This window comes from Plecotus auritus (assembly GCF_963455305.1).
Source record: "Plecotus auritus genome assembly, chromosome: 9".
NCBI lineage: Eukaryota > Metazoa > Chordata > Mammalia > Chiroptera > Vespertilionidae > Plecotus > Plecotus auritus.
Genome location: NC_137783.1, coordinates 114,343,757 through 114,360,403, shown reverse-complemented (window position 1 = coordinate 114,360,403; position 16,647 = coordinate 114,343,757). Strand labels below are relative to the sequence as shown.

The window sequence follows — 16,647 nt, the reverse complement described above, 5'->3', positions numbered from 1 at the left end:
AACTTTTGTCCATCATTGTTTGGACACTGTTGCTCAAAGCTTAATAAGGACACATGTAATACCTTAATTAATAAAGATATTTAAAAAATTTGATAAAAGCTTTAATCTCCTGAGACTTCAGCCCTGCCCCAACCACAAGTCTAGCATGCTTCCACAGCCAGAGGGCGCTCCCAGGCCCACTCCCAGGTGTTGGCAGGAGAAATGAGTTGCTGTGTAATCAAAGTGCAGAAGGGCTAGGGACCGGGCACTGACCGTGTCTGCTACAGCCTACCCTGCACTGGTTAGACCTTATTCTCTATGTTTGTTAGCTCTGTCCTGTCACTAGTTCTTCAAGATGTGGGTTATCACAATTTCTAAGGAAGCATTTAAGATAAGAAGATACATTTCTGCCACTGCAGTTTGGCTATAATAACTTTCTTTCCCTCTCTCCTTTATCGCTCATTCTGGATTCTGCTCACAGGCAATCAGTGCTTTTAGAAATCACTGCTACTTCTGGCTGCCTCCTCTTCCCTGACTCATGCTCTGAGGAGGGGGGCATTAGTGTGAACTATTAATAGCTAATCTATAATAATAAAAGCATAATATGCAATGCATGTGCCAAATGCATTGGGGGGAGAATTCATGTGCTTTCTCCCCAGACTTCTTTGCCTCTGATGTTCAAGTCTTGCTAATTCATCTGGTTAATGGCCAGATGCACTGTTCAGAACCCTGTCTCCATCTTTGCGGTTTTTCCATAATTAGGACTATACTGTGGAAACTGCTCTTAGCTTGTACATAGTGAGATTATTCATTCATTACCAGGACCGAGCTTTTTCCTCTCCTTTTATCTGGTCATAGGGAGTCCCCCTGAGACCACTGTGTGAGGAGAGGGAAAGGCATTCATGCAAATGAGGTAGGCAAAATGAGGTCTGGGACAACTGATTTTTTAACTCTAGGCAACCCCCCAAAATACTATTCTCTTGATAGAATGGGTTGCTGCCATGCCTATATAACTTAATTGCTTCTTTGTTTCAGACAGTTGTAGCTGTTTCAAATAGTGGCTAATCCTCTTGCATTCTTTGCTGCAGACTCTGGGTTTATTCTGGGCTTATCAGAGACTCTCCCCCCCCCCACCCCCGCCCCACGCTTTCTTTATCTACCACTAATGCCAGGAGCACTGCCTGTATCTCCCTCGTCCTGTAGTCTGAGAAGCAGGCTGCTAAACCTGCTATAGAATTCTCCCTTGCTCTTGGTCCCAATCAAAACTGTCAACCTCTGATGTCATCAGATAAATCATACGTTAGACTAGAATTTTCAAGGGTATTATATGCTGTCTCCAAAATCATGAGATGCTTCTTTCTTAGTGGTGGGAGATGCACGTTACAATAATTTGTTCTTTAACATGGGGGGTGATGTCTGAGCATGTTCCCCACCATTGGAAATGTAAAAACACTCTTATTATGGTAAGCTCCTGAATCTCTGTGGATTCTTCCACCCTGTCATGTGCATGTGTCTTATCAGAGAATCCAGCGTCCTTGACATTTTCTGTTTAAGCACTCTAATTCATATGATGACATCGATATACTGGATCAGTGTGATAGGAAGCATCTAAATGATCTAGGACTTCTAGGTTGTTTCAGTCTGTATTGTGACAGAGCAAAACGGTAAATGTAACCTATACAAAGTCCTTGTATGCGCACTGCTGCCTACCCTAGTTGACTGTTTTCTTGATAGAGATTAACTGAAAAGAGCACACCAGCAAGAACAATATTCACATAGTAAATGTTAGACACCTTGACTGTTTTAGTAAAGATGCTTCATCTGGCTCAGCAGTTGTTGGGGCTACAATATTTGTTATTAAGTAAATGAATGTATAACCAAACAATAAAACAGAGCCCAGTGTAGTGTTTGAAAATTGGGACAGACATTAAAATTCTTAGGACTGCCACATAGCAAAAGGCATATATTATGTAATAACTAGAGGCCTGGTGCATGAAAATCGTGCATTGGGAGGGGGGAGGGAGGGTGTCCCTCAGCCAGGCCTGCACCCTCTCACCATCTGGGACCCCTCAGGTAGGATCCTTAGGCCTGGCTGGTGATCAGGGCCTATCGGGGCCTTCTTTCCCCCCGGCTGCCAGCAGCTGGCCCTGCCCCTGCTGCCACTGCTTGCCATCTGTGCGGCGCGGCCTCCCCCTCCCCTGCCACTGGTCACCTTCCTCTGCAGGGTGATCATGGGGTGATGGCTGGGCCCCCCTGACCAATTGCATCGCCTTGGCTGGCCTGGCACCAGTGCGTGTCAAAGCATGGTCGTCCGGAAGGTGGTCCGGATGGTCGTTCTGCTGTTCAGTTGTTCAGTGGATTTGCACATTATGCTTTTATTATTATAGATTAGTTAGACATAAGCAACCATCTTGGATTTTTATACTAAAAATGTCATAAGGATAGGGCTTCTTGAAAACATTTCATTCAAGTAGAACTCTTGGTCAGACATTAAAAAGTTAGGGAGTGATCTGAGTGTTTTATAGTTACTACAAACTATAGCAGTGCACATAATTGGATTCATGTACTTTTTTATTAATACATTTTTGGGAAATCAGAACTTAGTACCCACTGACATTTTACCTAAACCCTCTTGCCCTAAGGCTTCGCTTTTGTATAATTAATAAATAATAATTAATACTTATATTTCCCAATTATCACATTCTACTCATTCAACTGGTACAGGGTAATTACTCTGAGACTCTACCTATGCCTTCAGGGAAAAAATTAAATGCTTAGGGATCACAGAATGTGAAGAACTGAGAGGAAAGCTTTCTACCTCAGGGGTAAGAAGATGCTGGGCTCTTGAGTCTCTGTCCCCTTTAAGGTCAGCAAGGCAGTCTTTCCCTGGGGAAGTTCAAGCATAAATTCTACTTTCTGAAAGCCAGAGTGTAACAGGTTCAGACAGAAAGAGTTGGAAATAGCCCTTCCAGGCAGAGATCACTGTCTCCATCCAGTAAGTCTGGCTCTACCAGAATGGGAAGGCACTAAGCCACCACCGTGGTGTTGGACAGCTGGCTAGAGTAGGGACTGTGGTGGGACTAACACCAGGCTTTCAACTGGAAAAGCTGTAGGATTGAAGTTGAGGATAGGAGCCTGAAGGGAAAGTAGGGGAGAAAAATGACATAGGGTCAGATATAGATGGCTGTGCCAAAGCAGAGCCCAGACTTCTGTGTGCTCTGGGGAGAGGTTAGATCCAGATGGAGGTTCAAGGATCTGCAGCAGAGTATCATGAGGGAGATGTCTTGAAGAGTCTTAATGGTACTGTTATGGGAAAATGAGGGAGAATGCAGATTTAAAAGGGTAAGAGGATTCCCAATCACACACCCTTGATTATCATTACTAAGAAATCTTCACTAGTCTGCCTTTTACTGTCTTTCTCATTCCCTGGAAGTACTCTGCTCCCTTTCTGCTCTTTTCTTTACTTCGTTGTCCTTTCTATTTACATCCAATCTCTTCTGTTTTGATTGTAGTTTTCTCTTTTCCATTTTCTCTCCACCATCTATTTTCTGGGCATGTATGCTTCTGTTCTCCCCATTCTTTCCTCTCGCTCTCCCAGTCTATCCTCACCTATTGGCTTTGATTCACTCCACTGTTAACAGCTTCCTCCAAACCAACAGAGGTACCCCAGGGAAGCAAGCTTAGATTACTGTGTTCCACTCAATAACTTTCTCTGCTCCCTTCATCATTATTACATTCCTTACCCCTCTCTCGCCTCCAGGTCCTATTGAACAGGTTTGACATCAGAAATAATAATTTTTTTAAGATTAAGATGAATTCATATCCACCTTCTCTATACTCTTAATTTAGTGCCCAAAAAGATAACAGAAAAGTCTCTGCCCAGATGTGGGCTCTGTAGACACAAAAAGCAACAATCATACAGGTTAGATCACTGTGGTTTGTTTGTGAAATAGCCCATTAGCGATAATAATTTTACCCCAGAAAGACTGTCTGCAGGCTATCTGAGACAATGAAGTGGACAGTGACACCATTAAGCTGCACAAAGAAATCTAACAATTAGGGAAAAGAGGGCAGAATGATATAAATACAGGGGGTTAGAAGGAGAGGCATGAGGTACTGTGAGAGTAAGGGTACCTTTCAAAAAAGAGGTCAAGAATCCTAAGACTAGTGTGCAACTCTAGTATCAGTGCCCTGGCACACACTGATTCTTCTGATTGTTATAGTCACATTAATCTTTAATGTCTTTTCTTTGTCTTTGGTATCTGAAGTTAGAAGATGAAATCAAGGTTTACACACTTAGATATATCTAGGTGTGAAATTATTTTTATTTATCTCACTGAGATTCACTTGAATTCTTGAATTTAGTTATTGATGTATTTTATCTCCGCTGAAAAATTCGTAAGTCTCTATCCCATTCTCTCTCCCCCTCAGTCTGGAACTCTGACCATATGTAAGTTATTCTATCCTCTATTTTTGTTACTTTCTTCAGTCATTTTCATTTTGAAACTTTCTCTTCACCTTCATTCTGAGTAAATTATTCTGAATCAGATTCTGTTATCTATTGTTTTTGTGGGCTTTTTACTCATGATATTTTTCTTAAATTATTTTTTATTTTTTTACTGCAAGCAACCCTATCTTCAGAAGGATCTGTGTTGAAGTTCTCTGAGGCCTGAGATAAAAGCTGGTTCCTGAAAAAAGGATTTGGGCTTACTTCTCTCATCTGTGTTTCATCTTATATTTTCTGGGCCACTACAATTTAGGATAACTTTGAATTTCTCTTTGAGCCAAACAGTTCATGTGAACTCAGGCTGCAAAGTCACATGAGGACCAGCCTGCAGTTCAGGTTTTACAGGGAAAGTTCTTCTACCAGCATACAGTGAGTTTGAGGCAGTGCGTTTTCTTTGAATTCAGGTGGGGATGAGGGATGGAGATGAAAAAGTGAGTTTATTTCTAGCCCCTTTATTCAGGATATAGTGCTGTAAAGGCCTATCATGTGGGAGATCACCTAATAGGTTTGTCACCTGCTTCAGCCTGTATTTTACTTCTGTCCCTGAGCTCTATTAGGTAACGAAAACTGGTGCTTCAGTTCATATAATTCCACAAATGCCCTCCGGTTGAAAGCCATTATCAGTGTTTGATTTTCATGTCTGGATGTCACTCATTCTGTAGTCTGATAATTCTTTCTTTTTGCCTGCTATGGATACATTCAAGGTATTCAAATATACATATAGGTATAGCTATAGAAAAGGCTATTGGTATATATAGAGACATAGACTAACCATAGATATGATTGTTATTAATTTTCATCAGGAGATTTACTCTATGTACCCAGACCATCATGCCTCTAAGTACTTTCATCTTTTACTTCTTTAAAAACTTAATTGTGGATACCATAGCTTTTAAAATGTATATCTATACATTTAAAAAATTTAAACTAAAATCTTTTCTTTGATTTTACATGTTTTATTAAAATAACATTTGATGCTCAAATGATTTTTAACCTATGAAGTATTAACCAAGAAAACACGCTAAAAAGATTTCTCCAGTTCACACAGGAGATGATATAAAATGAAACACAGATGAAAGAACAACAGGAAAACATTATTTTACACATTCAACAAATATTTTTTAGCCACCTCTTATGTGTTAAAAAGTGTGCTAGGCACAAGGGAAGTGGGGTAGATGAGGTGGGCTGTGTCCTTATCCTCATGGATCCTGCAAGCTAAGTATGTAGTCATCAGCCTATGGTAGAATTAACTTCTTTCTTCTTCAGCTACTCAAAGACATCTACCTCATGAAAGTCACTGTCAATGCTGCCTGATAGCAACAGCTCCCTCTCTGCTGAAGTCTCTGAATTCCTCCTGAATTGTTTTGTCAGATCCCCCAGGTGGCAACTCTGGCTGCCGCTGCCCCTCAGCCTCCTCTTCCTTTTGGCCATGGGGGCCAACGCCACCCTCCTGATCACCATCTGGCTGGAGGTGTCTCTGCATGAACCCATGTACTACCTGCTCAGCCTCCTCTCTCTGCTGGACATGGTGCTCTGTCTTACTGTTATTCCCAAGGTCCTGGCCATCTTTTGGTTTGACCTCAGGTCCATCAGCTTCTCTGCCTGCTTCCTCCAGATGTTCATCATGAACAACTTCCTGCCAATGGAATCCTGCACATTCCTAGCCATGGCCTATGACCGCTATGTGGCCATCTGTAAACCTCTGCACTACCCATCCATAATCACTGACCGATTTGTGGCAAAAGCCATTGTCTTCATCTTGATCCGGAATACATTTATCACTGCACCAATCCCTATCCTCTCTGCCCGGCTCCATTATTGTGGAAAAAATATCATTGAGAACTGTATCTGTGCCAACCTCTCTGTGTCCAAGCTCTCCTGTGATGAAGTTGCCCTTAATAAAATCTACCAGTTAATTGTGGCCTGGACTCTCCTGGGCTCCGACCTTATCCTCATCATTCTCTCCTACACATTCATCCTTCGAGCTGTTCTTAGACTCAAGGCAAAAGGGGCAGCTGGCAAAGCTCTGAGCACTTGTGGCTCTCATTTTATTCTCATCCTCTTCTTCAGCACCATCCTGCTGGTTTTTGTTTTCACCCATATGGCCAAGAAAAAGTTTCCCCCTGACATCCCTGTCTTACTTAATGTCCTACACCATGTAATTCCTGCAGCTCTCAACCCCATTGTCTATGGCGTACCAACCCAGGAGATTAAACAGGGGATTTGGAAATTATTAAGGAGAAGTGAGTGACAGAAGAAAGTAATTGTGTTCTTGCTTTGCTTTTCGCAATAAAGAATACTCATAATCACAATCGGAAGGCAGGGATTGAAAGAAATGCAAATCATAATCTCTCTGGACACGCCTAATAAAACGAACTGTATTTTTCCCCTCATATGCAGGATTACATCCTATTTCTTATTATTTTATGGTATCCTGGCAGAAACTAAGGATATAGTTGTGTAATTGCTCACCATACTACTCAGACCAGGGGCTATGAATTTTGATGAGTCAAGCATCAACACTAATTGTCTGATCCTGATGAAATCTCCAATAGAGCCAGTGGAGATGGAAATTCAATACTAATTAAAGATGTGCAGAAAATGGAAATCTAAATAAATAAATCTTGATCCCATTATATAAAAAACAACACATAGTCTGGTGGAAAAGACAAGCATATGTAAAATCAACTATATTGCAATGTAATAAGAGATTAAAATACATAAATAAGGCAGTTTGGAAGCCCAGAAGGGAGAAGAATTTATTTTGTTAGGTGGGACTCACTTACCTATTTGACTTCCTCCTTCAGTTTACTACATGTAAACTGCCTTCCTAGCAGTTTTGCAAAAACATGAACCATATTTCTGCCTTTGGGACATTTTACTGTTTGTTCCTCTGCCCATGTAGCTTTCTCCCTCATGCCCATGGGTCTTCTTGACCACAGTATTTAAAATAACATTCAACAATATTCCCCCCAAACACAAATGATTTCCTAATGCCTCCTGTGTTTCACTGGTCTGCATAGGATGTATCACTGTCAATGACCATAACATTTTACTCATTTATTTGTTCAGTCAGTCTATGTTCACTAAAATGTAAGCAGGATAAGGGCAGGGATTTTGTTCTGTTATGTTCACTGCTGTATCTTCAGTGCCAGAACAGTGCTTGGTGTATGGTAGAGACCCATAAATGTTTGTTAAATAAATGATTAAATAAATGTTGTACAAATGATTGAATGTATGCTAGTAACTAGGATTATAATTCAGACATGGTCCTTGTCTTCTGGGTTATTACATTAGATAGCAAGAGTGTGGGAGAGAGCATGAGGTTATACTCTGAGAAATTGTATGAAACATCATTATAGGAGGAGGTAGAGGTTTAGGGGTAAGATCAGAAGTACATTTTTAGGCACTTTGAGTTTGATTACCCATGAGACATATAAGTGGAAGTACATAGTCAGCTCTTGGACTTACAGGTTTGGCACTCAAGATAAAAACATGGGAATTGAAGCAATAGGAGTAGATAGGATGGCCTATGGAAAGAATATAGAGTAAAAAAACCTACTAAAAGCCCTGAAGAGCCCCATATAATCCTTATCTCTCAGTGTGAGGAGATGAGCATGGAGAGAACACAAAGTAATGGTCAGGAGAGGAAAAGCAAAACTGAGAGAGTTACAGAAGAAAGCCCCTCAAAATGGATTTGGTTAATTCAAGGCTATCTGTAGAGTATGTAGGACTCCTGTGTATATAAACAACTTAATGTTTAAAATGCATTATAAAATTTTTAAGTCCATGTAAGCCCATTGTAAAATGTATGTAAAAGGAACAAACTTGTGGAAATAGAAACAAAGAAATGAATAATGTTTCAATGAATACAGAGGTCTATATATCTTTATGAAGAAAAGCTCATACATTTAAAAAATGTAAGACTCCAGATTGAAAGGTGTTATAGAGACAAATTAGATGTTAAGAAATAGAAGCAACTAGATACATTATAGTATACTAGGGGCCCAGTGCATGAATTCATGCACTTTGATAGAGACTGTGAGCCCCGAGGCTGCGGTGTGCACAAGGGTGGTCTTGGCCCCTCCTCCGTACCCCTGCCTGGCCCCTCCTGCCATGGTCTCCAGTCCCCTGTCTGTTGGCAACCCCGCTCCTGCTGCTGCTGATCCCACATGCTGACGGCACCGGCCCTGCTCACACCCACTGACGGCGCCAGTAGTGGGTGCAAGTGGGGCTGGCGCTGTCAGTGGGTGTGAGTAGTGGTTGCCAGCCTTGATCGCCCCTCAGGAGCAGGGGGAGGTTGAGAAGCCCTTAGGGGTGATCAGGGCTGGCAGCCGCTGCTTGCACCTGCTGATGGTGCCAAGCAATCGGAACCAGCGCCCGGTGCCAGCAGCGGGTGTAAGTGGTGACTCTGGTGCCAGCTGTGGGTGTGAGTGGGGCTGGCAGTGGGTGCAAGAGGCAGCTGTCGGCCCCAATTGCCCCTCAGGGATTCTCCACCTTCCCTGCTCTTGAGCCGCCATCCGGGCTGGCAGCTGCCTCTTGCACCCGCTGCCAGTGCCAGCCCCACTCGCACCCACAGCTGGTGCCAGAGCCACCACTCACACCCGCTGCTGGCACCTGGCACTGGTCAATTTTGGTTAAAGGCATGTATCTTGGTTGCAGGAGAGTTTTCACTTTCCTGAAGGGAAAAGAAATAAGAGCAAGGTAGAGATATGCAGAAGAAAGAACAATAAAGCAAAAGAAGGGCTTTAAAGAAACTGAAGTACATTTATGGAATTCATTTCCATAACATGAGGAAATGTTATTCATTTCCATAACATGAGGAATGTGAATAATTCACATAAGGTCAAAAAAGGAAATTTTAAAAAAATAAAGGAACAAATCATGTTTTGTAATAATCACTTGTATATTCTATCCTGTTTAAAAATCTTTCACCACAGCAAAAATTATTGTAGGATTCTCTCTCTGAAAAACACGTTACATTTTCTCAGTAATATTTTATTTAAAAATTTCCTGCATTTTTATCACTATAATCTCTATATATATAAAAGCCTAAGCAACCGAACAACTGAATGACCAGTTGACCGGTTGCTATGATGCTCACTGACCACCAGGGAACAGACTTTCAATGCACATGATTGGGCTCCCTTCTGTCTGGATTGGGCCTGCAGGGATTGGGCTGAAACTGGCTATCCAACATCCCCTGAGGGGTCCTGGATTGAGAGAGGGCGCAGGCCAGGCTGAAGGATGCCACTGGTGCACGAATCCATGCACCGGCCCTCTAGTGTTACAATAAGTTAACATTGATCCATTCAGTATCATGGTTTGGAATGTACCTATCTAAAAAACATGTGCAGAAGCTCAGGAGGACTTCTGAGTGAGCCTTTGGATTCATGGAAGGTGCCAAATGTGCAGGTGCAAATGAGTATGGACATGTATGAATGTTTGTAGATCCCTATACCCAGGAGACTGACTTGTTGCCTACAGAACACAGTCAATGTAAGGCTGGAGTACCAAAGGTCCTTTCTTTTAGGAAAAAAACCAAAAACCTATAACATCATTTTCTCATCTGCCTGCCTGTCTATTCTGAGATGGCCTTTTGGGCCCAAGGAAGTAGGTATGGAGAAGTTCCCAGAGGGCAGAGTCCCTTAGGCTCTAGAGTTATAATTACCCCTAATACTTGAGGAATTAACCAGAGCTCTAATGTCAGCGGAACCGGACTCCACAAATCAGGTCCTTTGGCTAGAGGGTGTCTGAGAGGCAGTTAGACCAAGATTATCCACAAGACAGGAGAGACCCATCTCTTCAGCCCAGGTCTGTGCTCCTGTTCATTCCTGAGTCAGTACAGCTGAAGTAGTCCAAAAAATGGGGTAACAGGGACTGGCCTGTCTCAGGTCAGGGGGCACATGTGAGACCCTGTGTTCTGGAAACCTCTCTTTTGTCCTCCTTTTGCCTTCTCTTTTGTTTGGTAGTGACAGATGCATGGGTATGTTCATAGGAGGTTAATGGGAGTGAAAGAGCTAGGAAGTGCATTGAAGTGAAAATTGGGTTTTTAACAATGAATATAAAAATTTAGGGGCTTTAGGAAGAAAAATATGCCCACAAATGCTTAAATCATAAGGTAGGAATTAAATTTAATCTATATAACTTCAGAGGTTGAGAACAAAGAACACAATTGGTGGCAAGTGGGGATTAGAAAGTAGTGCTTCAGATTTCAGCTGAAGCTGAAGAATTTCTAAAAGCTACTGCTGCTAAAAACAGAAAATTATGGCCCAGGATATCAAAATTCCCTGTTGTTGGGTGCATTCGATATTGTCTAAAATGACACTTGAGCAAGAACCTTAGTAGAATCCTTTTTCTTTATTGTAAATGAGAGCAACACATTGCTTTATTTTACAATTATTTTTCTCCAGCCTATTCCGTATGTCAGAGTTAGTCAAGTCTCATAATAGTTGGTGAAAGACCCTGTCATTGCCCATATTACTTGGTATTATTATCCAATGTCTCCAGGATTGCATTCATTTTAGAGAATAAGGACAATTTCTTATTTAACATTGTGACCCTCGTACCTGAAAGAATGCTGGGGGAAAGGTTAAATGATAATAGCAACATTGCACTAGTGCCTGGAAGGGGAGAGTGTATACCTGGATCATTATATTGAAGATGGAAAGGGCAATAGAAAGGAGATGAAAGGACTTTAAAAGTGGACTTCATCACTCTCACACTATTCCAACCAGAAGAATCAACTTTTCATCTTGTTTAATGACAGGTATCACTCCTATGACATTGCTAATTTCCCTTTTAAGGCTGTTTCTTTCAGAAGTTAAGAATTCTACAAATATGAAGACTTAAGAAATAGAATAAAAGTAATTTTTTAGCAGGGTTTGTACCTATCAAATTAAAGTGACTTAGACAAAAATGCAGATTAACTTTATTTTCAGTGTATAATTTTAAAAACCTCTAGTTAAAGCAAAATAAATACTGCTGAAAGGTCAGAATAGGGGTGGCATGGAGGTCTAGGGGCATTTATCGGAGTCCCTAGTTTGTGCCAGGCTTACTTGGGTATATCATTACAGTTGAATTATATATATAGTAGTCTTTTTGGTTATTATAAAAGGAAACAAACTTATAAATACAAATTTAGAGACTCACTTGTCACAGAGTAGTTTTCTAAGTAATTTTCTCCTGCTCTTTACTGTGAAGACATTATCTATTCAAAATAAACCTTAACCAAAACAAATATGTATAAATCATATTACTTCAGTACTCTCTATATTGTTTAAAGTGATAGGAATAGCCCAATAGCATGGCACAAACAGAAAAATTCATTTGCCTCTGGATAATCGAGAGGATCTGCTAGTTAATCTAGGTAGAGCGAAGTGTGTCTTCATGTATTTTGAGTAGAAGCTAATTATATCTTAATTTTACAGATCACTAAAATAAAGCTATGGAAATATATGACAAGATATGACAGCACACCTAAATGAAACCACCTCTATTGAGGTTTCAGACTTCCTCCTGAATTGTTTTGTCAGGTCAACCAGTTGGCAGCACTGGCTGTCCCTGCCCCTCAGCCTCCTCTTCCTCCTGGCCATGGGGGCCAATGGTATTCTTCTGATCACCATCTGGCTGGAGACATCTCTGCACGAACCCATGTACTACCTGCTCAGCCTGCTCTCACTACTGGACATTGTGCTCTGCCTCACTGTCATCCCCAAGGTCCTGGCCATCTTCTGGTTTGACTTCAGGCCCATCAGCTTCTCTGCCTGCTTTCTTCAGATGTTCATCATGAATTGCTTCTTTGCTATGGAATCCTGCACATTCATGGTCATGGCCTATGACCGCTATGTAGCCATCTGCCACCCTCTACGATATCCATCTATCATCACTGACCAATTTGTAGCTAAGGCTGCCATTTTTATTTTGGTCAGAAATGTCCTTCTTACAGTGCCCATACCCATTCTCTCTGTCCAACTCCATTATTGTGGCAGAACTGTCATCGAGAACTGCATATGTGCCAATATGTCAGTCTCCAGGCTCTCCTGTGATGACATTACCATCAATCGTCTCTACCAATTTGCTGGAGGCTGGACTCTGCTAGGATCAGACCTCATCCTCATCTTCCTCTCCTACACCTTCATACTGAGAGCCGTGCTGAGACTCAAGGCAGTGGGTGCCATGACCAAGGCCCTAAGCACATGTGGTTCTCACTTCATCCTTATCCTCTTCTTCAGTACCATCCTTCTGGTCTTTGTCCTCACTCATGTGGCTAAGAAGAAGGTCTCCCCTGATGTTCCAGTCTTGCTCAATATCCTTCATCATGTCATCCCTGCAGCCCTCAACCCCATTGTTTATGGAGTGCGAACTCAGGAGATCAAGCAAGGAATTCAGAGGTTATTGAAGAAAGGATGGTAATAAGGACAACTGGATCTCTGAATTCTTAAAACACAATGACTTAAAAATCAGGAAATGGGAAATTGGGTTGAAACTCATAGCTCAGAAACATAAGTTCAAGGAGAAAAATAAAGAGCAGATTTTTGTGGATGACCTGCTGTTCTCCCATATGCTAGCATTATTGGTCAACACTCATATATGATTCAAAAAAAAAAAAAAGGAGAAAAGTGGTTTTAATTCTGAAACAATTTCTTGACTCTATCCCTCCCCTTTAAACTCCCCTGTTATTTCTGTAACTTAAAATTTCTTCCAATCTTTATGATTCTGTTTAGTCTAAAATGTGAGAACTCAGGATAATGAATCCTATAGTGCAGAAATAAACCCCACTTAACATTGTATTTACTATTTCTGTACATGTAATTAAAAAATAACTATAGATGGAAATGTTCATGCCTGTAACTTACTATTAACCTAGTTGCATAATACTGTTGTGAAAAGACCACAGCATTTTATTTTTATTTTTAAATCTTTATTGTTGAAAGTATTACATAGATTCTTTTTCTCCCCATTAACCTCTTCCAGCCTGCTTCCACCCTCCTCCCAACCCAGGCCCTCAACACCCCATTGTCTCTATCCATGGGTCATGCATATATGCATACAAGTTCATTGGTTGATCTCTTCTCCCCCACCTTCCCCTCCCTTCCCTCTAGGTTCAACAGTCTCTTCATGCTTCTATTTTTGATAAACAGTTTATTTAGTTAATCAATTTGCACATATGAGTGAGATAATGTGATACTTTCTCTGACTGGCTTATTTTGCTCAGCATAATACTCTGCAGAAGACCACAGTATTTTAAATGTCTGTATCAAATAATGAAAAGTTGCTAAAGTCCATACATAGGACTCTTTTACTTATCTCCAACAAGGCCAATAACTATACTCTCAAAAGGGTATAGCTCTTGAAAGAATTGCTCACATGTGGAGAAATGAGATTTACTGGGTGTAGGAGAAGGAATGATCATATAAAGTCTGTTTCTCAATGTCTTCACACCATTGTCTGTGTTTTAAATCTTCTCTTCAGGATTCATGATGTGCATGTAGGGCTCTGCCTTGGTGTACTAATATGGCACAGTATCAGAAGATATTCCAGCAATGACACTGAAATATACTAGGGCATGTTATTAATTAAAGAAAGACTTTCAAGCAACTACTCCGATACAGGAACTTTGTTAGAGCACCAGGGTATGAAGATGCACAGAAAAAAATTTTCAATCATTAAGGAACTCATATGCTGTTTAGATAGCATATAAAGCAATATAGGAAGGAATGTTTTCTTCTACATAGAAGAAAGTATAAAGAAATGAGGTAGAAATAAATACAGGGAGTGACTTGAAAAAAAGAAAAGGCATGGTTAGTGAGTTAGAAGTTCTGCAGTCTAGGCCTTGCACAGCCACAAATAAGATGCATGACAGGGAGCAAATCAGCCACATCACTGAGTTTCAGAGTCCTCATCTGTTACGTGAAGACAGTGAACTAGTTATTTTAAAACATATTTCTAGTTCTAAGGTATGTATTACCATGTCCTGTCTCAAGACAGCCATCACTCACACTGTCTTTTTTCATACTTCTTCCCTTTTTTAAACATAATTTTTATTTTTCAGTTACAGTTCACATACAATATTATATTAGTTTCAGGTGTACAATATTGGGATTGAACATTTATATAACTTACAACATGATCACACCAATAAATCTAGTACCCATGTGACATCATACATAATTATTATAATATGATTGACTGTACTTTACATCCCTGTCACTATTTTGTAACTACCAATTTGTACTGCTGAATCCCTTTCCCTTTTTCACCCATCCCTCAACCCACCTGCCTCCCATCTGGCAGCCATCAAAATGTTCTCTGTATATATGAGCTTGTTTCTGTTTCATTTGTTTATTTTTTTAAATGTATTTCAGAGAGATAAGAAAGGATAGGGAAAGAGAGAGAGAAAGGTCAATGTGAGAGAGAAACATCTATTGGTTGCCTCCCATTTGTGCCCTGACCAGAAATCGAACTATGATCTTTCAGTGAATGGGATATTACTCCAATCAACTGAGCAACACTGGCCAGTGCATGCTTACTTTATTATTTTTTTTAGATTCCACATATAAATGAAATCATATGGTATTTGTCTTTCTATGTCTGACTTATTTCACATAGCATAATGCTTTCTAGGTCTATTCATGTTGCTGCCAGTGGCAATATTTCATTCTTTTCTATGGCTGAGTCATATTCCTTGTATATATGCACCACTTCTTTATCCATTCATCTATTGATGGACACGAATGTTGCTTCCACATCTTGGCTATTGTAAATAATGCTGCAGTGAGCATGTGGATGCATATGTCTTTTCAAATTAGTGTTTTGGGTTTCTTTGGATTAATTCCTAGAAGTGGAATTGCTGGCTGAGTCCTTCTTTGCCTCTTGGTATAGCCTTTGTTTTAAAGTCTATTTTGTCTGGTATAAGTATTGCTACCACAGCTTTGTTTGTTTTGTTTCCATCCTCATGAAATATCTTTTCTATCCACTTACTTTTGATATGTGTCTGTTTTTCAATCTAAGCCATACTTTTTTCCTTTAAACACAATTGTAGATACTTCCCACATTCTCTCATAACCAGTGAAACTAAATGGGAAATTTGAACATTGTATCAAGGTTAACTTCCAAATACTGTAATTTATTATTTTGTTCACAAGCATGCCTGAAAGATCACTTATACATTCACATAATGTATAGATCCCAGCCTGTATTCACCTGCCCAGGTATGTTTACTCCTTGGTCCAATAGCCAGAAGGCTCCAATAGACAAAGCATTTCCCTCTGAAAAAACTAAGTTATACTATTTGAGTCTTCATCTTGTCTTTAGGATTGACAAGATGAAGACTCAAACATTCAAATGTTTCTGAGGATTATTGATGTGAGAAATATCAATTCCATTCATGGAAAGTCTTGCTACACCCCAAATTATGGGTTCCTGCCTTCTGACCCCAAAAAGAAAATGTGTCAAAGTCTACTATCAGTACAGTTCCCAAAGTCTAGGCCATTTAACTTGAGTTAAAATATTAGATAAACCACTGATCTGTTTAAGGTACAGTGTTCTATGCTTTGTAAATTTCTTTAATCCTCCATCCAGTAATGAAAATAAATCAATCTTGAACTTCTTCTGATTGTCTTTATTTACATAAACATTGGACTCCTATTATTATCTGCTTGAAAATGAAAATGCATTTACATCATCCTAACAATAAACAGTAATTTCAGGTACTATTACGTTCAAATTCCATTTATACAATACATTCTCTATGATACAGACCAGTATAGCCAAGTAAAATCTCACTCTTGCAAACCATACTATTTCAGAAGTTCTTAATTCAACATATTTCTAACTAAATATCAATGAGGATTCTCAAAATAAAAATATGATATACTTCTAAAGCAAATTTAATCAACTGCTACTGTAAAATATATAATGTTTGCAACTTCTAAATGGTATTTACCAGCATCTTTTGATCAATGCTCTAAAAATTATGAGGTTTAATAGTGATTCACATCAACTTATTTCAAAACAAACACAGATTTTTTAAAAAATAAAATGGCAGAATGAAACTTATATGAAATGACTTTTCAGAGCTGAGAGAATTTTGAATTTTTTTGTATTATTAAAATATCTGCACTGTTTGTCTACTAATTTTTAAAATGTGGGAACAGGAA

At 39.9% G+C, this 16,647-nt stretch overlaps 2 protein-coding genes across 2 annotated transcripts; both read left to right on the top strand.

Annotated features, from left to right (window-relative positions):
• Positions 1-5,789: 5,789 nt before the first annotated feature.
• On the top strand, positions 5,790-6,737 carry LOC308233681 (olfactory receptor 56A3-like; the record flags this gene model as incomplete). Its single annotated transcript, XM_080640653.1, has 1 exon — positions 5,790-6,737. The coding sequence occupies one exon, from the start codon at positions 5,790-5,792 to the stop codon at positions 6,735-6,737; it is 948 nt and encodes a 315-aa protein (XP_080496779.1).
• A 5,216-nt stretch (positions 6,738-11,953) lies between these two features.
• Positions 11,954-12,901, top strand: LOC308233361 (olfactory receptor 56A3; the record flags this gene model as incomplete). The annotated part of the gene is made up of 1 exon (XM_080640286.1): positions 11,954-12,901. One exon carries the CDS (start codon positions 11,954-11,956, stop codon positions 12,899-12,901), a length of 948 nt encoding a protein of 315 aa, XP_080496412.1.
• Positions 12,902-16,647: the final 3,746 nt, after the last annotated feature.